Source organism: Netta rufina (assembly GCF_964035555.1).
Source record: "Netta rufina genome assembly, chromosome: 2".
NCBI classification, from domain to species: domain Eukaryota; kingdom Metazoa; phylum Chordata; class Aves; order Anseriformes; family Anatidae; genus Netta; species Netta rufina.
The window spans coordinates 145,932,011-145,951,406 of record NC_140124.1 but is presented as its reverse complement, the minus strand read 5'-3'; the positions used below and the strand labels follow the sequence as shown (position 1 = coordinate 145,951,406).

The 19,396-nt window shown below is 39.2% G+C and overlaps 1 protein-coding gene across 2 annotated transcripts in view; it reads left to right on the top strand.

The window, feature by feature from the left end:
- Positions 1–19,396, top strand: part of MRPL13 (mitochondrial ribosomal protein L13) — a gene marked incomplete at its 3' end in the record, with an annotated part of 33,932 nt that overhangs the window by 8,677 nt on the left and 5,859 nt on the right. Inside the window, exons 5-6 of one of the 2 annotated variants that reach the window (XM_084283114.1) lie at positions 8,256–8,342; positions 8,673–8,794. In XM_084283114.1, the coding sequence (XP_084139240.1) occupies positions 8,256–8,342; positions 8,673–8,794 (209 nt within the window). Of the gene's footprint in view, positions 1–8,255; positions 8,343–8,672; positions 8,799–19,396 lie in introns of those variants that run through there. The other variant, XM_084283115.1, reaches the window with a different exon arrangement.

Below are 19,396 nucleotides of genomic sequence, written 5' to 3'. Positions count from 1 at the left end.
ATTTAAAAAAAAGTCTGCCACAAGAATTTATCTACTTTTTTTTTATATATATTTTATTTATTTAAAATGAAATGGTGAAATAATTAAATCTTGCAGTTCAATTATACTTTCTACCTAGAATTTTTACAAAGTGCTTAAATGCTTTTAAGAAACGGCTCTAACACAGTTGTAATTCCTTTGGGTAGTTCCACGTCTGAAACATTCTCCAACTTTTTCCATTTGAGCTTCAGACAAAAGCTATGCACTGGGAGGCAGTGTAACACAACTTGTTTGTTAGGGCCTGAGAATTAGACGTTCTATAAATTACCTACTGGCATTTGTTCTGAAATACCTCTTTTCTTGCCAGACTCCTAGATGAATTTCTGTGGAAACCGAGGAGGATTAAATGCATTGCCAATAACTAAAACATGTTGGACAGAGATTCGGCAAATGGTGATGTGGCTCAGGACTTGGTCTAATTTAGCAAGAGAAACTTTTTAAATAAAAAAGCAATTCTGGATAGCTCTCAGCAATTAACTCCTTAATTCCGTCAAAGTGCTTGAATGTCCCTATTAAAAAGTAGTGGGTGGTAATTTGGCAGGATATGTTCTATATATGCAGCGGTCACAGTTTTTGACTACCAAAGGTTTTTATGGCTAGAAACATTTGTTTACTGTTTTGGTGTGAAATCTACTGGGATGCAATAAAGATGGAAATTAGGATAGTGATTTATTAACATGTTTTATTTTGGGAATCACGGAATAGTTTGGAAATAGAAGGGAAAGACCTTAATGACCAGCCGGTTCCACTCCCCTGCCATGGGCAGGGACACCTCCCACCAGACCAGGTTGCTCAAAGCCCCATCCAGCCTGGCCTTAAACATCTCCAGGGATGGGGCATCCACAGCTTCTCTGGGCAGCCTGTGTTAGTGCCTCACCACCCTCTGAGTGAGGAATTCTTCCTAACATCTAATCTAAATCTCCCCTCTTTTAGATTAAAGCCATTACTCCTTGTCCTATCACTGCACTCATTCCCTTTTAAAGACCTATCTATATAACTCAGTACTGAAAAATAATTACCATGCAGAAGGCCAATGTCTAGCTGAAGCATCATTTGGTTCTTCAAAATACCATGGAGACTTAGATAAACTACATTGTTTTCACTTTTTTGAATTAAAAAAACAAACTTTTTTTTTTTTTTTAAATTGTGTTAGATCCAATTGCTGAGAGGCAGTAGAACTGTATAGGTTGTAGGAAGTTGAATACATCTTTTTTTGGAATCGGTCTTCATACTTTAAAGCATTGTTTTCATCCTGGAGGCTAGTACTTCTTTTCTGCCCTTGGTTCTGTTATCTCCTGCTAGCTCATCCTGATGGCTCTTCATTACAGGAGTCAACATTAATTTTGGAAAAAGTGCCGTTACAAAAATTAAGCCATTAAATTATTGGGAGCAAATTAAAATGGCTGTAATGAATAATTTGATACAAAATGATGTAATTTATTTGCAGGGGGGACGAAAATCTCAAGTAAAGTTGTTGGAATATAGACATGTTTATGGCAGTATTGTTAAATAATCATCCTTGATCAATTCTTGTTTTTTCATAAGGAGGAAGACAAACATGATGATCACCTGATAATCTCACTTAATGTAGTTCGACCTCATTGCATTTATCTCATTAACTTTGGACCTTACTTTTTTTTCCCCTCATGCATGGTAGTTAGTGCTTGAGAAGGATTTCTACTGAATTTTGAACGTGTGTGTACATGTTGGTTTCTTAAATAGGATGGAGGGAACCTCTGGAGATCCCTAGTCCAACCTGCTGCACTATTGCCTTCCAGGTCAGGTAGGGCTGATGAGAGCTTACCTAGACTGGGCTTGGAAGCCTCCAAGGACAGCCTCTCTGAGCTGCCTTCTCCAATTGCTCAACTTTTAAGTTGAAAAGAATAAAGGAAAAAAAAAAAGAGGTCTGTGTAGTTGATGTTCCATTCGGTTCTGTGTGGACTGTGCCAATTTTTTCAGCAATTTGGAAACTTTTGTTTTTATGGAAAGGTAGAAGTTACAATTCTTGCCAAAAAGATATCAAAAGCAAATATTCTAGCACATTTTTGCCTTTAACACCTTTGAATCCCTTTGGGAGGTGTGGGGAAGGGGATGTCTGTGAATTTCTATAAAAGTTCCACTGGTTTCAGTTGTCTGCTCTTCTGGAGAATACCCGAGAAGAGCTCTCCTCTCTTAGACTTGGCCAGGCTGCTCCAGGAAGTGTTTAATAAAGAAAAAACAGCTTCATGTTTCAGCATTTTCTTTCTCTCTCTTAGATACAGTGTCAATTCTCAGACAACCCATAGACTAAGGTATTAAACTTGTTCTCTAGGTGCAGCAGAGCAGCTTGTGGCCATACAAAATAGTCCCTCTCTTCATCGGAGTAATACAATGTTAATACCTGTATGGTACAGCCACTCCTTTAGGATACGTGGTAGGTAGGTACAGCATTAATTTCCATTGTTAAGTTGCTGAAATCTCATCTGAAAGGTTTAGTGTGCCTCTTCCAAGGAGTCCCAAAAATAAAGGAAACAGTTAAACTCCTTTATTTGAGGCACGGGTGTCTGGAACGCATAGACGTTTTGTGTTTTCATTGTTGTTTTTAATAGAACTTGAAGCAGTTTTGTTTAGCTGGGAAAATGCTAATAGGTACAAGACCAGCATTTTCAAAATTAAGCTTCAAAGTAGTTGTATGGGAAGCTAAGAGATCATGTGTACTTTTTTTTTTTTTTCACTGTCACAGATATGAGAGGGAACAAAATATTGGGGAAAAAATATCTGGAAAAATCATAAGATTTTTAGTTAAAATGCCTGCAGAATATGTTGACAGTTTTAATATGCAGAACCGGTTAATAGTCCAGTCAGGATAAAATTTCCAACCAATTTTTACTCTATTTCAAGTTTTAAAAATGATCAAAACTTGGCTTTATTTTTTTTTCTTATTTAGTTGCGCCAGAAACTCCCTCAAAAAAGAAAGATCACGTTTGGCTAATACCAAATACTTGGTGAGAGGACTGACCTCTGCAGCATTCAGAAGCTGTGTTGCCTCTGACAAAGAAATAATGAGCAATAATTACTCGGGAGGAGCGGCACCTGCTAAGGCAGATTGTGAAGCCAGGGTCGCTCTGCAGATGCACGCTGTGAGGAAGCCTCCGGGGGTGTCAGGGTTTGGGTTTGTTCAGCTGCTTGCCCTGGTCTGAAGGGGCTTAAAACATTCCCATTCTCCTCTTGAGTGCTCTTTAGCAACCACTAACATGTATAGGCTTGCCGTTACATCTGCATAATAATGTTCTGAAGAAAAACTTGGACAGAAAATATGTTTAAATCTTGCTGCTGCTGTTTGAAAGCCTGCTTTCTTTCCATAGAGGAAAGTAAAACATCATGGATACAATGGTATGTACATACATAAAGCCTGTTACTGAAACACTGCGTAGTGCGTTTTCTTGCACTAAATAAATATGTTTATTTTTTAATTAAGTAGAGCAAAACTTGCATATGCTTACTAATCCAGACTTTGAAGTTAGTCTGGCACAGAGGGGGGCTGTTGTATGGAAGCCAGTATCTTAAAATATCTAAGTAAGACTTACAGCTGGGTGGGTCTTTGACTTCAAATATAAATACTTCCTTGTTTAAAAAAAATAAATCTTAATCCATTTCTTACATGAATTTGTAAGGTATAGATATTAATTTAAAGAACAAATGAAACTTCTATGTTTTTAGGTGCTGCAGGTGGAAGACAGGATGACATGCAGTGGAAGTTCAGTTCACCTATGACCCAATTATTCCTATGGCAGTATTAAGGGCAATCACTTTTGCCATACTACTCATGTGACTCTGTAGAAGTGGATAGGTGAAGTTCTCCTTATTCTTCCTTATTCTTTTATAATACACGTAGTGAAAAAGAACAATATCCTCTACAGACCAGAAGACAAAGAACTGGTAGGAGGAAGATACAACGTCAAACTGTATCTCTGGAGAACTTCATACCTGAAATTGTTCTAGTGTTTTTTTTCACTAGGGCCTGTCAATAATCACACTGTATCATTCTCTGGAGTGGCCTTGTCCTTTCCATGTTCTATATAGAGATGCTTCCTGGTGGTTATTGTACTTCAGTTGTCGGGGCAGATTTTATTCTAGAACTTTGGCCAATTATTTTGTACTTCTCAGGACCAGGAGCAGGCTAGCTCTATTGATTTCCTTCTTTAAAGCATGTTTTATCTGGCAAAGAATCTTCCCCAGAAGTTGGTCTCCACCAGGTATAGTCTGCAGTTTGCTTGGGAGCTAAAGCCTAGCACAGACATTGAACGTTGGAGCCTCATTCAGTGTTTCAGATAAATGTGTTCTTTGATTTCTTCATACTCATGCAATGTTAAAGAGCACGGTAAAGAAGAGACTGAAAGTGCAAGTGCTTTACTGGAGGTGACACCACATTCTTTTCCTGCTATATTAGCCCTTTAAATTGGAAACAGTATTACGTGACATTGTGGTGTGTGATTAAAAGCATGTCTGTGCTGTGTATATATATAAATTATCCAACTTAGGGAAAAAAAGTATTGTGATATTCAAGACGATAATTTGAAGTACAACCAGTAGAAATTTTGTAATTCAAAAGAAGTTCGGGCAGACAGCATCCCAGTACTTTAAACCCCAAATCTTAAAGCTCTGGTGTTTGTTAAGGAGTTATACGTCTGCTGGATGGTGGATAAAGATATTTGCCAACTGGCAAATGCCTTTACCTGATGGAGAATGCGTTGTGGCCTGTATGAGGGAATATTTAGGAAGACATGCTATATTGCACGTTACAAGTGCTGAAGATAAAGGAGTGGGGAGAGAAGGGAGCAGGAATCCACAAAGAACTGAATAAACTGCAAAACTTTACGCATTAGTTTTAAACATCAAGGTTGTAGTGAGAACCGTGAGGAGGCCTCTTTGCCAATTTGAAGTTACGCTGAAATCAACTGGATTTTAAGGGTGGAATGTATAAAACCCCCACAGGCTCAGTTCGGGAAGGACGGCATCCCGTGGGAGGGACCCCATGGGGAGCAGGGGCAGAGAGGGACCATGAGGGCGTCAGAGACTGACTGCAGCCCCCATTCCCCATTCCCCTGTGCTGCTTGGGGGGAGGAGGTGGAAGAGGGTGAATTTGGTGGAAGGTGTTTTTAGTTTGTTCTTAGTTTCTCACTGCTCTAGGCTGTTAGTAATAGGCAATAAGTTTATTTAATCTCTCTGCACTGAACCTGTTTTGCCTGTGATGATAATTGTTGAGTGATCTCCCTGTATTTCTCTCAACCCTGAGCCCTTTCCATCATATTTTCTTCCCGTTTCCCTTTGAGGAGGGGGAGTGAGAGAGTGGTTGTGGTTGAGCTCTGCTGCCCAGCTGGGTAAAACCACCACATTGTCCCTCTCTTGTTCTTTTTCACTGATGCAACATACAAATGGCAATGTTTTCAAGTGGCTCAGATGGTAAAGACTACCATAAAAAGATGAAATTTAAAAAAAAAAAAGAAAACTCTTTGCAATGTCTAGTTAATAAGTTGTAAGTTTGTTTCCTCTGACAGTAATTAAGCTCAGTTAAATATAAGTTGGGAAGTGGGAGAGACTATGCCAGTGAAGTCCAGTTTCCTGCTGGGTATCAAGCAGGCTGGTATCATCTGCTTAGCAGTGGAAAAAAAAGTGAAAACACTTCCATGTTAGCCTGTTGCCCCCTGAGGTTGTCAGTTCTGCAGTGACTACACATTAAAAATATTTCTTGGTTGTTTAACTTGGGAAAAAAAAAATCAGTCATTCTTTTCCAGAGTGACTTTTTAGTAGACACCTTGTTACAACTGGATTGTTCTTTTTATAATGTTTCTTAACAGAAAACCAATCGGATCAGATTTATCAAGCAGGTGTGTCTACAACCAGAGTAGACCAGCAGCTCGTCTAGTTCAGTGACTTGTTCCAGCAGGTGTCTGTGCCACATGCTGCAAGGAAGATGAAAAATCTGGCACAAACATTGGTTGCTTGAAGAAGTTAAATATTTAATAACCTTCAATGAAGTATTTTGAAGTCTCTTTACTGGAGTGAAATCATGCACAGGGTCAAATGTGCAATATGTGAGTTGCAGATACGTGGAGATAGTTATTTAATGAACTAACACTGGTTCTGTCACAATCTCAAGTAATTTTTAGATAAAGAAAAAAATCCCTACTGTTAGGCAACATCTTATGAAGCTTCTGTACCCATTGTTTTAGATCTAATATATTTTGAATTTTGCTTTCTGTTTTTTGTTGTTGTTTTTTTTTCTTTTTTCTTTTTAGCCAAATAAGTGTACAAAATGAGAATTACTATGGCAAAAGGGCTGCTCAAAATGAGCTGTTGGTAATATCCATGTGTATTCTTGCAGCGTTCCTTTGTCTCACCTCATATTTCCGTATGCAGTGAAGGTTTATTTTCTATCTTACCTTTGTCACATGATGTGTTGACAACAAACTGTGGTTTGCTGTGAAAACATGAATGGTTTTTATCTTTAAAACATTAGCTTTCATCTTACATTTTTTAATAGTTGTTATTAGTTTTTATTAGAGAATGTATCAACGCTATAGATTACCCTGCCTGACCTGATGTATTGCTTCTGTTATCTCAGTTCATTCTGCTTGTCCACAGATCTGTGGTATTGGCAGCATAACATCCAAAAATCTTCATGATGTTGAGACCTCAGAGTTTGTCAAGGCATATAGTGTATGTTTGTGAGGATCTTAAGACAACATGCTTTTCTCTTAAGTTCTGTCCCCAACCTACAAATAACAAAATGAAAAAAATATTGGGGCCAAATATTGGAGTGTTCACTAATTTTGGAATCCAAAACAGGCAGAGTGGGTTTACTTCTGCTTGAAAAATTGTATGTTGGTCTACTCCTAAATGACGTGCTACCCTTCCTAAAGCCCCTTCTGTCTCCTACCTTTGTGTGCCTTGTTTTATGTACAAAAATGTTCCCCTTCTGGCTGGAGTCCTAAACACTGTGTTTCGTGTTTAAATTACAGCCATCGATATTGGAGTCCAAGAGAAATCATAAAGAATTATGTTACTTTTCTACAAGCATCATCTAGCGTAGATGCACAAATTCTGTTCTTTCCTGATGCTCAAAAGTGGGTTTGTTCATCTGGAACTAATAGCACGGGAATAAATTATACATATGTACAACGTGATCATGATGCCGCATCTTGTTATATCATCTCTTACAGAAACGTCTAACACAGCAAATAACAGCGTTTAAACTAAATGCTGAGGCCACTTGGTAAATTTGTTAGAGCCTAATTCCTTTTTTTTTTTTTTTTTTTTTTTTTTTTTTTTCAGCAATGGTGTTGTGGTTTAGCCTGTCAGGCAGCTAAGCACCACAGAGCTGCTTGCTCCATCTCTCCTTCCCCACAGTGGGATAGGGGAGAGGGGGGGAAGTAAAGCTTGTGCATTGAGATAAAGACAGTTTAATAGGACAGAAAAATAAGGGAAAATAATTATTATGATAAAGCAGTGTACAAAGTAAGCGATGCACAATGCAGTTGCTCACCACCCACTGACTGATGCCCAGTCAGACCATGGCACCCCACCAGTCCCCCCAGCTGTCACTGCTGAGCACAATGCCCTGTGCTGTGGGATGTCCCTTTGGGCATTTGGGGCCAGCTGTCCTGGCTGTGTCCCCTCCAGCTCCTGTGGCACCCCCAGCCCCTCGCTGGCAGGGCAGCACGAGGAGCTAGGAAGTCCTTGGCCCCGGGTGAGCACTGCTCTGCAACAACTGAAACAGCAGCGTGCTATAGCATTGTTCTCATTTTAAATCCAAAATACAGCACCATACCAGCTACTCGGAAGAAAATTAACTCAATCCCAGACAAAACCAGGAGAGATTTTTTATATAAATGTATAATCCAATACTAAAATAAGGAGTTAATAGAAGCCTCTTAATTCTTTTCAAGTTGCACGATTATGTGCAGTCATCCACAATGCAAAATACAGCTCTAATTTCTAAGCAGAAATTTTCAATATGACTGTTAGAGTAAGAGTTTTTACAACTGAGAGTAAGTGTTCCTTCTTCCAAAACAGTAAGCCTGTAATGCTTTCTTAATGTAGTGCCAGAGTTTCTCAGCGTGGAAGAAGTTGACTAAAAAGAGGTTGAGAAACTAGCAGAATGGGCAACACAGCTTGCCTTTTTCATGTTATTTGTAGGTGGTCTGATTTTTTGTTACTGTGTTCTCTTTCCTCAGATCGTCAAGCTAGCTGTTTATAGAATGCTTCCAAAAAACCTCCAGAGAAGAACTATGATGCAGAGGTTGCACCTCTTCCCAGAAGATGTAAGTAGTCACACAGTTACATGTTCATTCCTTTTTCCTTTGGAGGTAAAGAGGGATCATTATCAACAGCAAAACTTTATTCATAAGGTAAATTAAGAAAAATCAAGCCGCTTTTTATTTATGTATCTACAAATACTTGTATATGTTGATGCTCTTTTCTTTATGACACAAAACTGTGAGATCTAAGACACGCATGAGATAGTTTTATGTGTTTAGGCTTCATGTGACATGAAGAATGCAATAGGGTTGATAAATTTTGGTCTGGATTTGGGAAGGAGCAAGGTGTTTTCTAAACCATCAGGCAGCTAAGACTGTTCTTGCTCACCACAGGTTATCCCAGAAGATATAGAGAAGAATCTTCTCCAAGAGATTCCTCAGCCACGTGCAGTCCCCAGGAGGTTAGATGAATATACACCAGAAGAAATCGCTGCCTTTCCAAGGGTTTGGACTCCGTAAGTATCTTAGTATTTATTCAGTCCAAGCGTCCATTTTAAAAATCTGTGTTGGCTCTTACATTGAGTAACAAAAAAGGAATTTTTTTTCTTCATGCCACGTTTTTTTGGTGGGAGGAGATCAGTCAAGCAAAGAATGTTCATACTGGGGGGCGGTGCCAATTTTTTCATATTTCTTGCCTTTTTTAAAATCTAAAAAAATTATTTTAAGTAAAGCTTTTCTGATCTTCATGAAAATATAGTTGAGTAAATGCTTACTCAGTTATCCTACTTGAGTTGTCAACTGGTAGTCATAGCCAAAGGAAACACTGTGAGGGAGTGATTCATTTTAATTAAAAAAAATTATTAAAGAATTTTCAGATTTTCTCTAGAGGAAAGGAAAGAATTCTGCTGAACTAAACCTTGGAGAATGGGTCTTTGGCAGGGATCATACCACATGTTTATTTTGATAAATAATTTATTTTCAGTGCACAAAACCAGTTCCACAGTAGTTGTGTGGCATATTGAGTGTTTGTGGTTTGTTTTATACCACCGCATGAGTCAACCTGAAAATAATGAAAATAATGCATTATAGCTGGGACATTTTCTGCTTGGTACTAGTGTGATCTTTTTCTTGTGGTCATTCTGAGAGCCCTAATACTGGGCTCCCTTTAAATGTCAAAGCCAGAGAGTGGGAATGAAGCAAATGGACTAGAGTTGTCTTCCAAACAAGCAGGGCCGACTTGTGCTCTTCTGCTTGTTTTCAGCATGTAGAATTTGATAGGATTTTTGGTAAGGAAAGCTTAAACATCTGCCAACTGTTATATGGAAGACACCTAAAGTAAGTGTGGTCTGCAGGTCTCTAGGCATTCATTTGTGATAGTGTTTGCTTAATGTGGGTTGGCTTAAGTCTTTTAAGGAAGGACATTGACAGCTGAAGATGATTTTGGAAATTAGTTACATCTTGTGGTACTTTTCCTGGGTAATACTTTCAAAAATGTAATTAAAATAAACAAAAAAAAAAACATTGTAATTAGGCTCCTGGTTCCAGAAGATGCTGAAATAAAGCCTGTGCATCAGTTCAGACTGAGGCTCCTCGGTATTGCAGCCTCTGCTCTAATGGGATGAAGTCCAGTAATGATTTAAGACCTCTTCTGGGTGGACATAGGTAGACTGATCTTGATTTTCTTTCCAATTATGTCAGCATGCACATTGCTGTATTGGTTTTATTACAACGACTGGATGCAGTTGAAAACACAGAGATCTATCTCATGGTTCCTATGAGATCTCATTGGATTCACCCTGAAGAAATTCCAACTCTGCTCAAATGAGCAGAATTCTGCACTGCGTTAGAGTACAGCTGAGGAACTGCTCGCGCGGTGTGGTGTACTGTACTCTCATGGAACTGTCTTTAGTACTTAGGCTGACACAGATAATTACATGATAACTTAGCAGTGAATAAGAATTTGGCACTTAAATTGAACTAGCTAATTGGGAGTGTCCCTTCCATCAGAGAAAACACGCTACCAGAGCGTTGGAAATGCTTTTCTTTGTTCCCACACACTGCTGTAATCTGCATGAGTTCATCTTCTCAGCGCTGGGCCACCCTTATTGAGTTGATTTATAGCTGTATGTGGCTGAGAACCTGATGCCTTCTAGTTTAGTAATTCCTGTCAAATTAAGTCTCCTAATAATTTCATGTCAGCGTTGAGGAGGCTTCCCTCTCCCCCCATTTCTTTGCTCTGCGGTCTCATCCTGATCAGTTTTGGGGAAGTGCTCTCTGTACAAGTCTTTTCCTCCATGCCAGTTACGGAGGTCAGGCAGTGCTGGTGCCACAGAAGCCCTCCAACTGCCTCAGGTTTGAAGTTTTTCAAGTGTGATCATAGTGCTGCTTCTGTGGGATGAATGGGTGACTTCAGTGGGTATTTGTGGTGAGAAGAACCAGGGAATAGGAGGACCTAGAGGGGAAACAAAGAGCTCTGGAACAAGAGTGTGTCAGAGCAGTGGGTTCCCCTTCAGCCAGCTGCACTAGCTAGGGCCTGTTCAAAAGGCAAGAGGACATAGCTAACCCTGCTGCTGTTCCTTCGCCCTGTGTGGCTTTTGTGCTCCTAGTACCTTCTTTTCTGCTCTAAGGAACTGCCAAGTCCAAGCAGAGAGATGAAGAATGGAAGTGGTTATCTCCCATCTCTCCACTAGCCTCAGGGTGCATCGGTGTTGCCACTGCTGCAATTCTGGCTTCTTGTCCTGGCCTGCAACCAGCCCATAATAGATGTCGGATACTGGTGTCAAACAGATGAGCTCAAATTTAACCTCCAGCTCACTTTGATATTGGGCAGAGTTTCCAATCTGGACTAATGAGAAAAACAATCATGTTTTTCTTCCTGACTGAGGGAATAGAAGTATCACGGTCATTCTGCAGCACTGACAGTGCAGTGGGATCTGACTCTCGTTGTGAAATAAGAGGATTGAGCAAATTTGGTGAAATAACTTTCTGATTTGGTAAGTAAAACACAGAAGTCTGTAAAGGGGGACTTACTGTGAATCGTAGCAGTCACTGTTCTCTCGTTAAAGTGCCAGCTGGAGGATCTTAGAATAGACAGCTTTACAGTGAAGGCACTAAAAGGAAGGCTGTATAAATACCCAGCTGTACGAAACTCTGCTCTGAACTTTGCCAGTGGGAGCCCATGGAAGAAGTCGTGTGCGCTTTATCTTTGTTGCTTCTACAGTCTTTGAAAGGAATAGAAGTATTTGTGTGTTTGTTTGTTTTTAATGGTGTCAGCTTTTTTAAAGTCATATAGCAAAGAGAATGTTGTTTTTTTTTTTAAATGAGTCAAAAAATGGACAAGTTACTGTAGGCAGCTTTGTACAAGAAACAAAAGAGAAGATGGAATAAGGCTGTATAAATGGGATAATCTGCAGTTTGTGGTGTACTGAAAAACAACATCAAAATTGTTTCAGAAGGGTTTTAAAAGGGAACATTGGTTTGTTTGTGTTGTTTTTTTTTTTTAAACAGCTGTTCTCAAACTGACAGGACTTAAAATCCAAACGTTGCACTAACACATCTGTATCTTGGATTGCAAAACTGACTTTCTCTTCAAGTTCTGAGTGATTTTATTCTTTCCCAGCTGACGGGCTGCCCAGAGAGAATGGGGAATCTCCAGCCTTGGAGATGCTCACAACTTGGCTGTGCAGCTTCTGAGCAAACTGATACGATGCTGAAGTTAGTCCTGCTTTGAGTGGGGGACTTGTGGTCCCTTCCGATGCAAGTTGTTATATGGTTCTCTATCTTTTATGAATTATACAAGCACAGATAGTAGAGTAATATTTTAATAATCTGTGTTTAAAATAAAACAAAGTGTGGGTTACCAGGAGTGTTAGGCCTATTCAGCTTTTCATTTGTTACTCTCTAACAGAGTCTTACAAGTGTGGGTGTGAGCACAAAGCACAAAGATGAACAACTAGCCTGCCCTTGTTCTCTGTGTCCTGTACTTGAACTGCATTTGGGATACGTAGGGGCTGTACATTTGCTGCTGTGTGCTTCGGTCTGTGAGCTTCTGCAGAGCTCACTGATAGCTTCCAATCAGTGAGAGCAGAACTTGCGATTAACCAGAATATCAAGGGTTCATAAAAACTGTACTTTTCTTTTTTTCAGATGGTTTTAGTAAGTCTCTCTGCCTTAAGTGATTTTTGTTTCTATCCTTCATGAAGTTCTGACCCAGCTACTGGCCACTGTTTGACAAAAGACAGAGGTTCATTAGAATGAAAAGTGATTAAAAAATAAGGAGAGGGAGATTCTTTGTGTCATGCCTTCTTTTTTTTTTCCTTGAAGAAAAAGATTTAGTTGATACTATCCCTTTAAAAATAGTTGTATCCTTCAGTGGAAAAGACCAAATTAAAACCATAGCTAGATAAAAAGTATTTAAGGACATAAAGGAAAGTACAATTATGACAAGAAAATCAATATTTAAGGTTTTATGTTAAAATTTAAACCCCAAAAATGTACCTTACTGAATATAAAAGTCATAAGACAGATAATAGGAAACAAATACAAATTCAGTGCATGGGAAGAAGTTGCTAGCATTAGGAAGAAAGGAGCCTTTTTCTATTTAATTTGAAGTGACACGTAAATAATTTTTGTTCTGAATGTGAGGAGAACATGCTCAGTGTTACTCACATTTTCATTGGACTTTCTACCTGTGTTTTTATTACAATGTCTTGCTACGGATGGTTTTTAAAGGGTATTTTTCTGTAATTGGAGACTGATGCTGTAGACAAATATACAATATCCAAGCTGAGCACTAAAATGGAGAAATGTTTTTTAAGGAAAGCAGAGGTCCAGTGTGGAAAGCTAGCCAACAGTTCATGTTTTTTGGAGGGGACAGCCTTCCCATCGCTCCTCCTTCCAGTGCCACATGGTTCATGATGGGACAGCAGGCTGGCTTCTGCTCTGTGAAAACAGGGAATTTCTGAATATTTCCAGTGAGAGGGATTTTATTTGAGCATTCTTTCCTTTTAGCCTTAACCTGAACCAGTCGGCTTCCCAAATGGTGCAGAGCTGCCCTCTTAGATCTTTGATGGAGAGAGGTCTGAAATAACAGTGGTGAAAAACCTTGTAGGTGCGGGGAAGTGAAACTGTGTCTTTCCAGGAAGATTTAAAGGGGAGAAAGATCAAAAACCAGTTCCTTTGACCAAGTCTGAGTTTTTTTTCCACAGGTTCTTACCATGAATGAACCATTATTGCAAGGGTGTTTGAGGTTTCAGATCAGATGGTTTTTAATGGGCTTCAAACAGAAACCATCACAAAATTCACCAATCGTGTATGACTAAACAAACAGTTACATTTCATACCTGTCTTCTAAAGGCAGGAATATATCAGATTTATGTGTAAATTTTCCCGTTAAATGCCATCTAAAAATTGTTTAGCTGACTGCATAGATATGTTTTCAGACAGTAAACTTCTAAAGGCAGGAAATTTAGTTTTGAAGAAGCCTTTTAAAATCACTCGGACAAAAATGTTACCAAATACATAGAAGACCTCTGTGTTGTTCTAGCTAGATGGATACACTCCTAAGAGTTTCCCTTGAGGAAGCAGAGCATGCTGACTTCCAGGAGAGCTCTCAGGCTGTTGCTGGTGTGCATAGTGAGTGCCTGTTCTCCTGCCAGGCTTTATAGGAGCTCTCCGTGGACCTCGCTCCGGGCCAGACAGCCTCTCACTTGTCTTTCTGGAAAAGAAGTCCTTGCAGGCTTTTGACATTTTTAAAACTTGAGGTATTGTAAACTCTGAAACTTGGTTTAAGAAAACCAAACACCTTCTTAATGTTTATGTTTGAGTAACTTGCCTGATTCCTGGCCCCCTTCTAGGTAGGGGGTTGCAGAGCCTGATGTGAAGCCATAAATTCGTTTCAGCAGAGCAGTGTGGGCTGGGCACAGTCCCAGTTCTGACACTGTCACCCATATGCTGATCCGTGTGGCATGGCACACAGGTTCCTGTTCATTCATTAGCAGCACTCCGTGCCTTTGGAAGCAGAAAAATGCCATGTTCTGGGGAAGAAATGTTTCTAGATGATGAAACACGAGCATGTTGGGACACCTAGGAATGGTGGATGTCTCTGAGAACCCTGTTACACATTCTGTGCCAATGATATCATGGTCATAACTCCCTTCTGCAGTTCTTCCCTGGCTTTGTCTTCCTCAAAGCCAGCCTTGCCAACCCTAGGAACCTGAAGTCTACTGCTGATGTTTCTAGTGAGTAGCTTTGTAGGCATTGGTAGACAGAAAGGCTCTCACATTAAGAGATCTTCTCAGCCACAGTTGCCCCTTCTGTTTGCTGTCTTACAAAGTAACTGCAACAACAGTTATATGGTTCGCCCAATTGTACAATATCTGGTCAAAGTTTCTATTTGTAGTCTCTACATCTAAGATATTATATGGGTAATAAGATCTGGAAAGGAAGCCTGAGATATCCTGGCTATGTGTCTGAAATGATGTTATGAAAGTCATATAGTGCTTGCAGTTTTACTTCATGAAGTTTTTTGTCTGTTAATTTCGTTATTTTAGATACACAAATGATAGTTGGAGTATCTCCAGTGGTGGACTGTGTCACACACTTCGTAACTTGCATTTAATACCAATAATTAATTTATTTAAATTAATTTAATATCTGTAAAATATTTTTTGTTCTACGGTGAAATAAATATAAGGTACGGTATATGAAAAAGAATGGGGGGGTTGTTACTCCAAGTATCTGAAGAAGCTCAGTGAAGACCTCCACCAAAGATGGTGAGGTCTTGAGCTACTTTTGTAAGGACCCTCTCCGGTATATAAATGTGTTCTTCCAGCTATTTTTGTAGTTCGTCCAAACTGCAGTGCCTGCGGTTGGTGTGTGCAGTGCCTCCCGTGCTCGTGCTTTTCTTCTCACCTTGGGTGTTTGTGTAACAGGAACAAGTACTGCCCCTTCGGCTTGAGTGCCCATCTCTCAAAGAGCAGGGTTGGCAAGTATCAGTGATCAGAGCTGCGATGGCCAACACAAACTTCTGTGAAAGACTTGAGCTGAGCCAGGCTTAGTTTTTCCTAAAAACACAAACTGGATAGACGAGGAAAAAGCTCTCCTGCCAATATAGCCCAGTCCTGTTCCAATGTACTCTTGGAGGAATCCCTCTGGAAGTTCATTTTCTGTGGCTTTTTTGGTTCTCGGTAGGAATTCCAGTAACTAGCTGTAAATCATTAACCCCCATTAAAATTTGAGAATTATCACTGGTAACTTTTTTTTATAGTAAGAGCATAAAAATATCCCACAATTTCGTGTTGCTTAGCAGAAGGCTGAAGGTAACCATATCTCATATTTCAGGCTACCAGAGCTGGATCTAAATTCCCATGGACAAAAAGCCACACACTTGGATACTTAAGAAGAAAATTGCTCCCTTTTACAATAGGTTTTAACTGCAGGAGGCAACTCAATACTGATTGAGAAGGGTCAGTAGCGTAATCATCCTACAAATCTGATAAGTCCATATTTAGAGTGTTCAGCCTGTTAAAATTAATTACTGGCTTTTCTCTAGCATGTATAAAATAGCTGATACTACTGATTCTCTTACCCTTTACCTGAGAGCAGCTTACATTGTAGCTAGAAGTAGAGCTGAATGTAAAAGATTTAATAAGTGAGTAACTGAAGTTTCACTTCAGCTGCCTGAAGAGGCTTTCAGAAAGAAAATGCTAAAGCTGCTTTCCCCTTTCCCCTGAAATCTGTTGATCTCATATATGAAAAAAAAAAAAAAGAGAAACTAAATTAATGGAAATTTGACAAGCAGTATGAGAACAGCTGTATATGATACTGTTGAACTACTTGCCCAGATGAAAATGGAATTAGAATTTTTTTAATTACTCTTTTATAGATGTCTAAATGTATTTGCTTTTTTCGCTTCTGGTGGTGACAGAAAGTCTGGAAAGCGTTTCACCGTTCCTTTACCCACTTCTCTGTTTATTTGAAGAATAACGTAATTCTCTGGACAAAGCCAAGTGTACAGTGCTGTTCCTTCTACAGCCCTACAGTTTATAGCAGAATATATTTTTAAAGAAAACACTTCCACTTGCAAAAAGCATCATCTTGCTAAGATGAAGTTTACGTGTACACTGCATGGATTGAATTCATATCATCTTGCAAACAGAATTCCTATCATCCAGGTCAAAATCTGGGATCAGTGGCATTTAGGTAGCTTCGTTCGAGTTCTGCTTAATTTGTTTTTAGGGAAACTGGGATTGTAAGCAGCTTATTTTTAATTTTAATTAAACCATTCCTCATCTCACTAAGATTACCTAAGTACATATTAGCATTGGGTCAAATAACTCGATTTACGTAGACCTCTTAAAAATCAAAACAAATGCAAGTTCTACATAGAAAAATCCTGAGCTGAAGTTGAGGAGCACAAAAGATTTATCTAAAGCTTTGTATACGCACGGAGGAGTTAGTCACTGTAGGTGATGTTAGAGTACCAAAAAAGCCACCTTTACTTTGTTTTTAAATGCAGCCTCTGTTATGGTAGCTTATTACCAGATCTCTAAGTAAAATAAGCTATATTTGTAAAAATGCTTATTAACTCAGCTCATAGTCTGCGGGAGGACTACGCCAATATGGAAAAGGTTATTTTGACCCCAAACGGAGCATGAAGTTCAGAGTTCAGAATAGGTCAAAGTGCCTATTGGAAATGTAAGGATAGTTCAAATACCATTGGTGGTTTCCCTGATTATTTTACCAGAGGCATAGAGCAACTCTGGGCTGGTAGGTACATCTTGAGCAGGCAAACAATTCCACTCCCCCCCAGCTGCACACTCAGTTGATGTTTGAGTGTAACTACATAATTTATTTTGAGAGAATGAAAGCCACATCTAATCCGTGGGGTTTGATTTACTAGTGTGATTAGCCAAACAGATGAAATGTGTGCAGAAATTCCCTTCAGCAGTTGTGCACTTACCTTATAGCTATTTGCTTTGGCACAACTTGCTAAGAGTACCTGAAAACTACATATTCCTCTTGTTTTCGAGTAAATTTTGGCTCTGTGTTGAGGTTTGTCCTTTAAGGTTGTCTATAAAAAAAAAAGTGAATCTTAAGATACTGAAAACTTTATAATTATATTTGCAAAATAATCTTTAGAAGTATGCCAGATAGGCCACAAATTTTCTTCTGTGTTTACTGTGTAGCAATTGTATTCAAAACCAAATTAATTGTAGCCTTTTAGCACCAGAGGAAGCTAAAGAAACACCTGTGCAGAATTGCCATTATTAAGGGACACGAGAGGTAAGGCAGAAATTCTCTAGGGTGTGCAGCTGCCTGTCGTCAGCTAGCACTAATGCCACGTTCCTGGGACTGATTCCCTAAATACAGAGAAGGACTTCACAGGTGTCTGTTGTCTGAGTGAGTGGATCAAAGGCTGGCTGAAGACTAGACACTAAGTGGGGTGATCTACCCACCAGATCCTTTCACTAATTGGTCTTCCCCTAAGCTGTTAGAAAACACCGTGCTTATAAACTCTTAGACCCTGTGTGTATGAGCCATTTTTGGTTACCTTCAACACTATTTAAACTACATTTCTTTGGCTGAAAAACTGTAAAACTCACAAGTTTGGAGAGACTTTATTCCTGTTCTTACAGTTCTTGTCATCTGTATAGGAAAATGGCGCAGAGCTGCTGTAAAACTGCAGCCATCCTGAGGGGTAGCACACTTAGCTGGCTGGGGAGCTTTCCACTTCTTTGCAGGAAGCAGCTAGATTTTAGTAACAACAAAAAAAAAAGAGAGAGAGAAAGGAAACAAGCCAGTGGAAAAACCTATCATAGAAGCTAGAGACCCGTAATCCTCTGGCAACAGTAAATCTTACCACATTTTGATAACTTTGAGTTACAACTGATTCTTTGTTTTTTGGTAGACAATTGGTATAAATGGGGAATCCTACCAGACATGGGATTTTTCAAGTTATAAGTAATACTGAGCATTGCATAGACTGTAAATGGAAGAGATAAAGGTACTTCAGTACAGGATGGTTATTAGTTTTTACGTTGTTTTTCAAGACACCTGGAGTGCTTTTTCTCATTCATAGAAGCAATGGAGCCTTACCACAATTCAAACCTACAACTAACCTTTTCAACCTCTGCTTTCACACCACTGCTTTCATCTTAGTGACAATTTATTAGCGTGCAGCATTAGTTGGCTGTGAGGCACTGACCTTTTACAGGGCTGGTGCGAGGTTCAGTCCTTTCTGAACAGTCATCCTTGTTGTTGGCGAGGTTGCAGGAAAGCACAGTGAGCACAGTCTCTCTGGGTCACGTTCCCCAGTGTTGAGATAATCGCCTGCAGGTGAAGAGAAAAATGCAATTTGAGATCTTCAAAGCTTCCCAGCCAGGTGTGCGTTGTTGCTGAGTCAAGAGCAGGTATTGGCAGGACACTCCTGCAGTATTGACAACCTTATTCCTTAGCAGAGGCTGCCTTGAAAATACTAATTAGGAATCACAAATACATGCTTGCAATTGCATGAATGACTGTAAAGACTCTGTGAAATTTGGCTTTGTAAAACTTTTTTGAAATACAACATAGAACTGTTTCGGAATTGAGATTGTTTATGGAGAGGTGAGCATCCTTTTTTTTTTTTTTTGAGATTGAAAAAAAACATGTTATGTTGTCAGAAGATATTTTATCATCGGCATGTGGTTGAAAAAGCAGGCAGGTTAACTGCATTTTCTCCCAAAAGGAAAAGCATCATCTATTACAAAGTGTTATCAATGCATTTAAAAGCTCAAAGAAACATAATAATTTGGGTTGAAATACATAATTTTGAAGAAGTATTCTAAATTATTAAAAATTGAGATTTTTTTTTTTAATTTTCTGAAAATCGAAATACTGTAAAGGATTATAAAATAACCAGTTTACGTATAAAGCAGGTAACACTGTGTATTACAGCAGAGCCTTAACCTTATTTCTCTAAGGCGAGTAATGCTATTTTTCATCTGTCTGCTGTGAGGACGGCCTTACAAAGTTTTCAGCTAGATTTTGGGCTATTAAGTTGGCTGCCTGTATATTTTTGGAATCGAGACAGTTCCAGTATTACACAGACCGGTGAGTACTTAGATCTGGCTTTC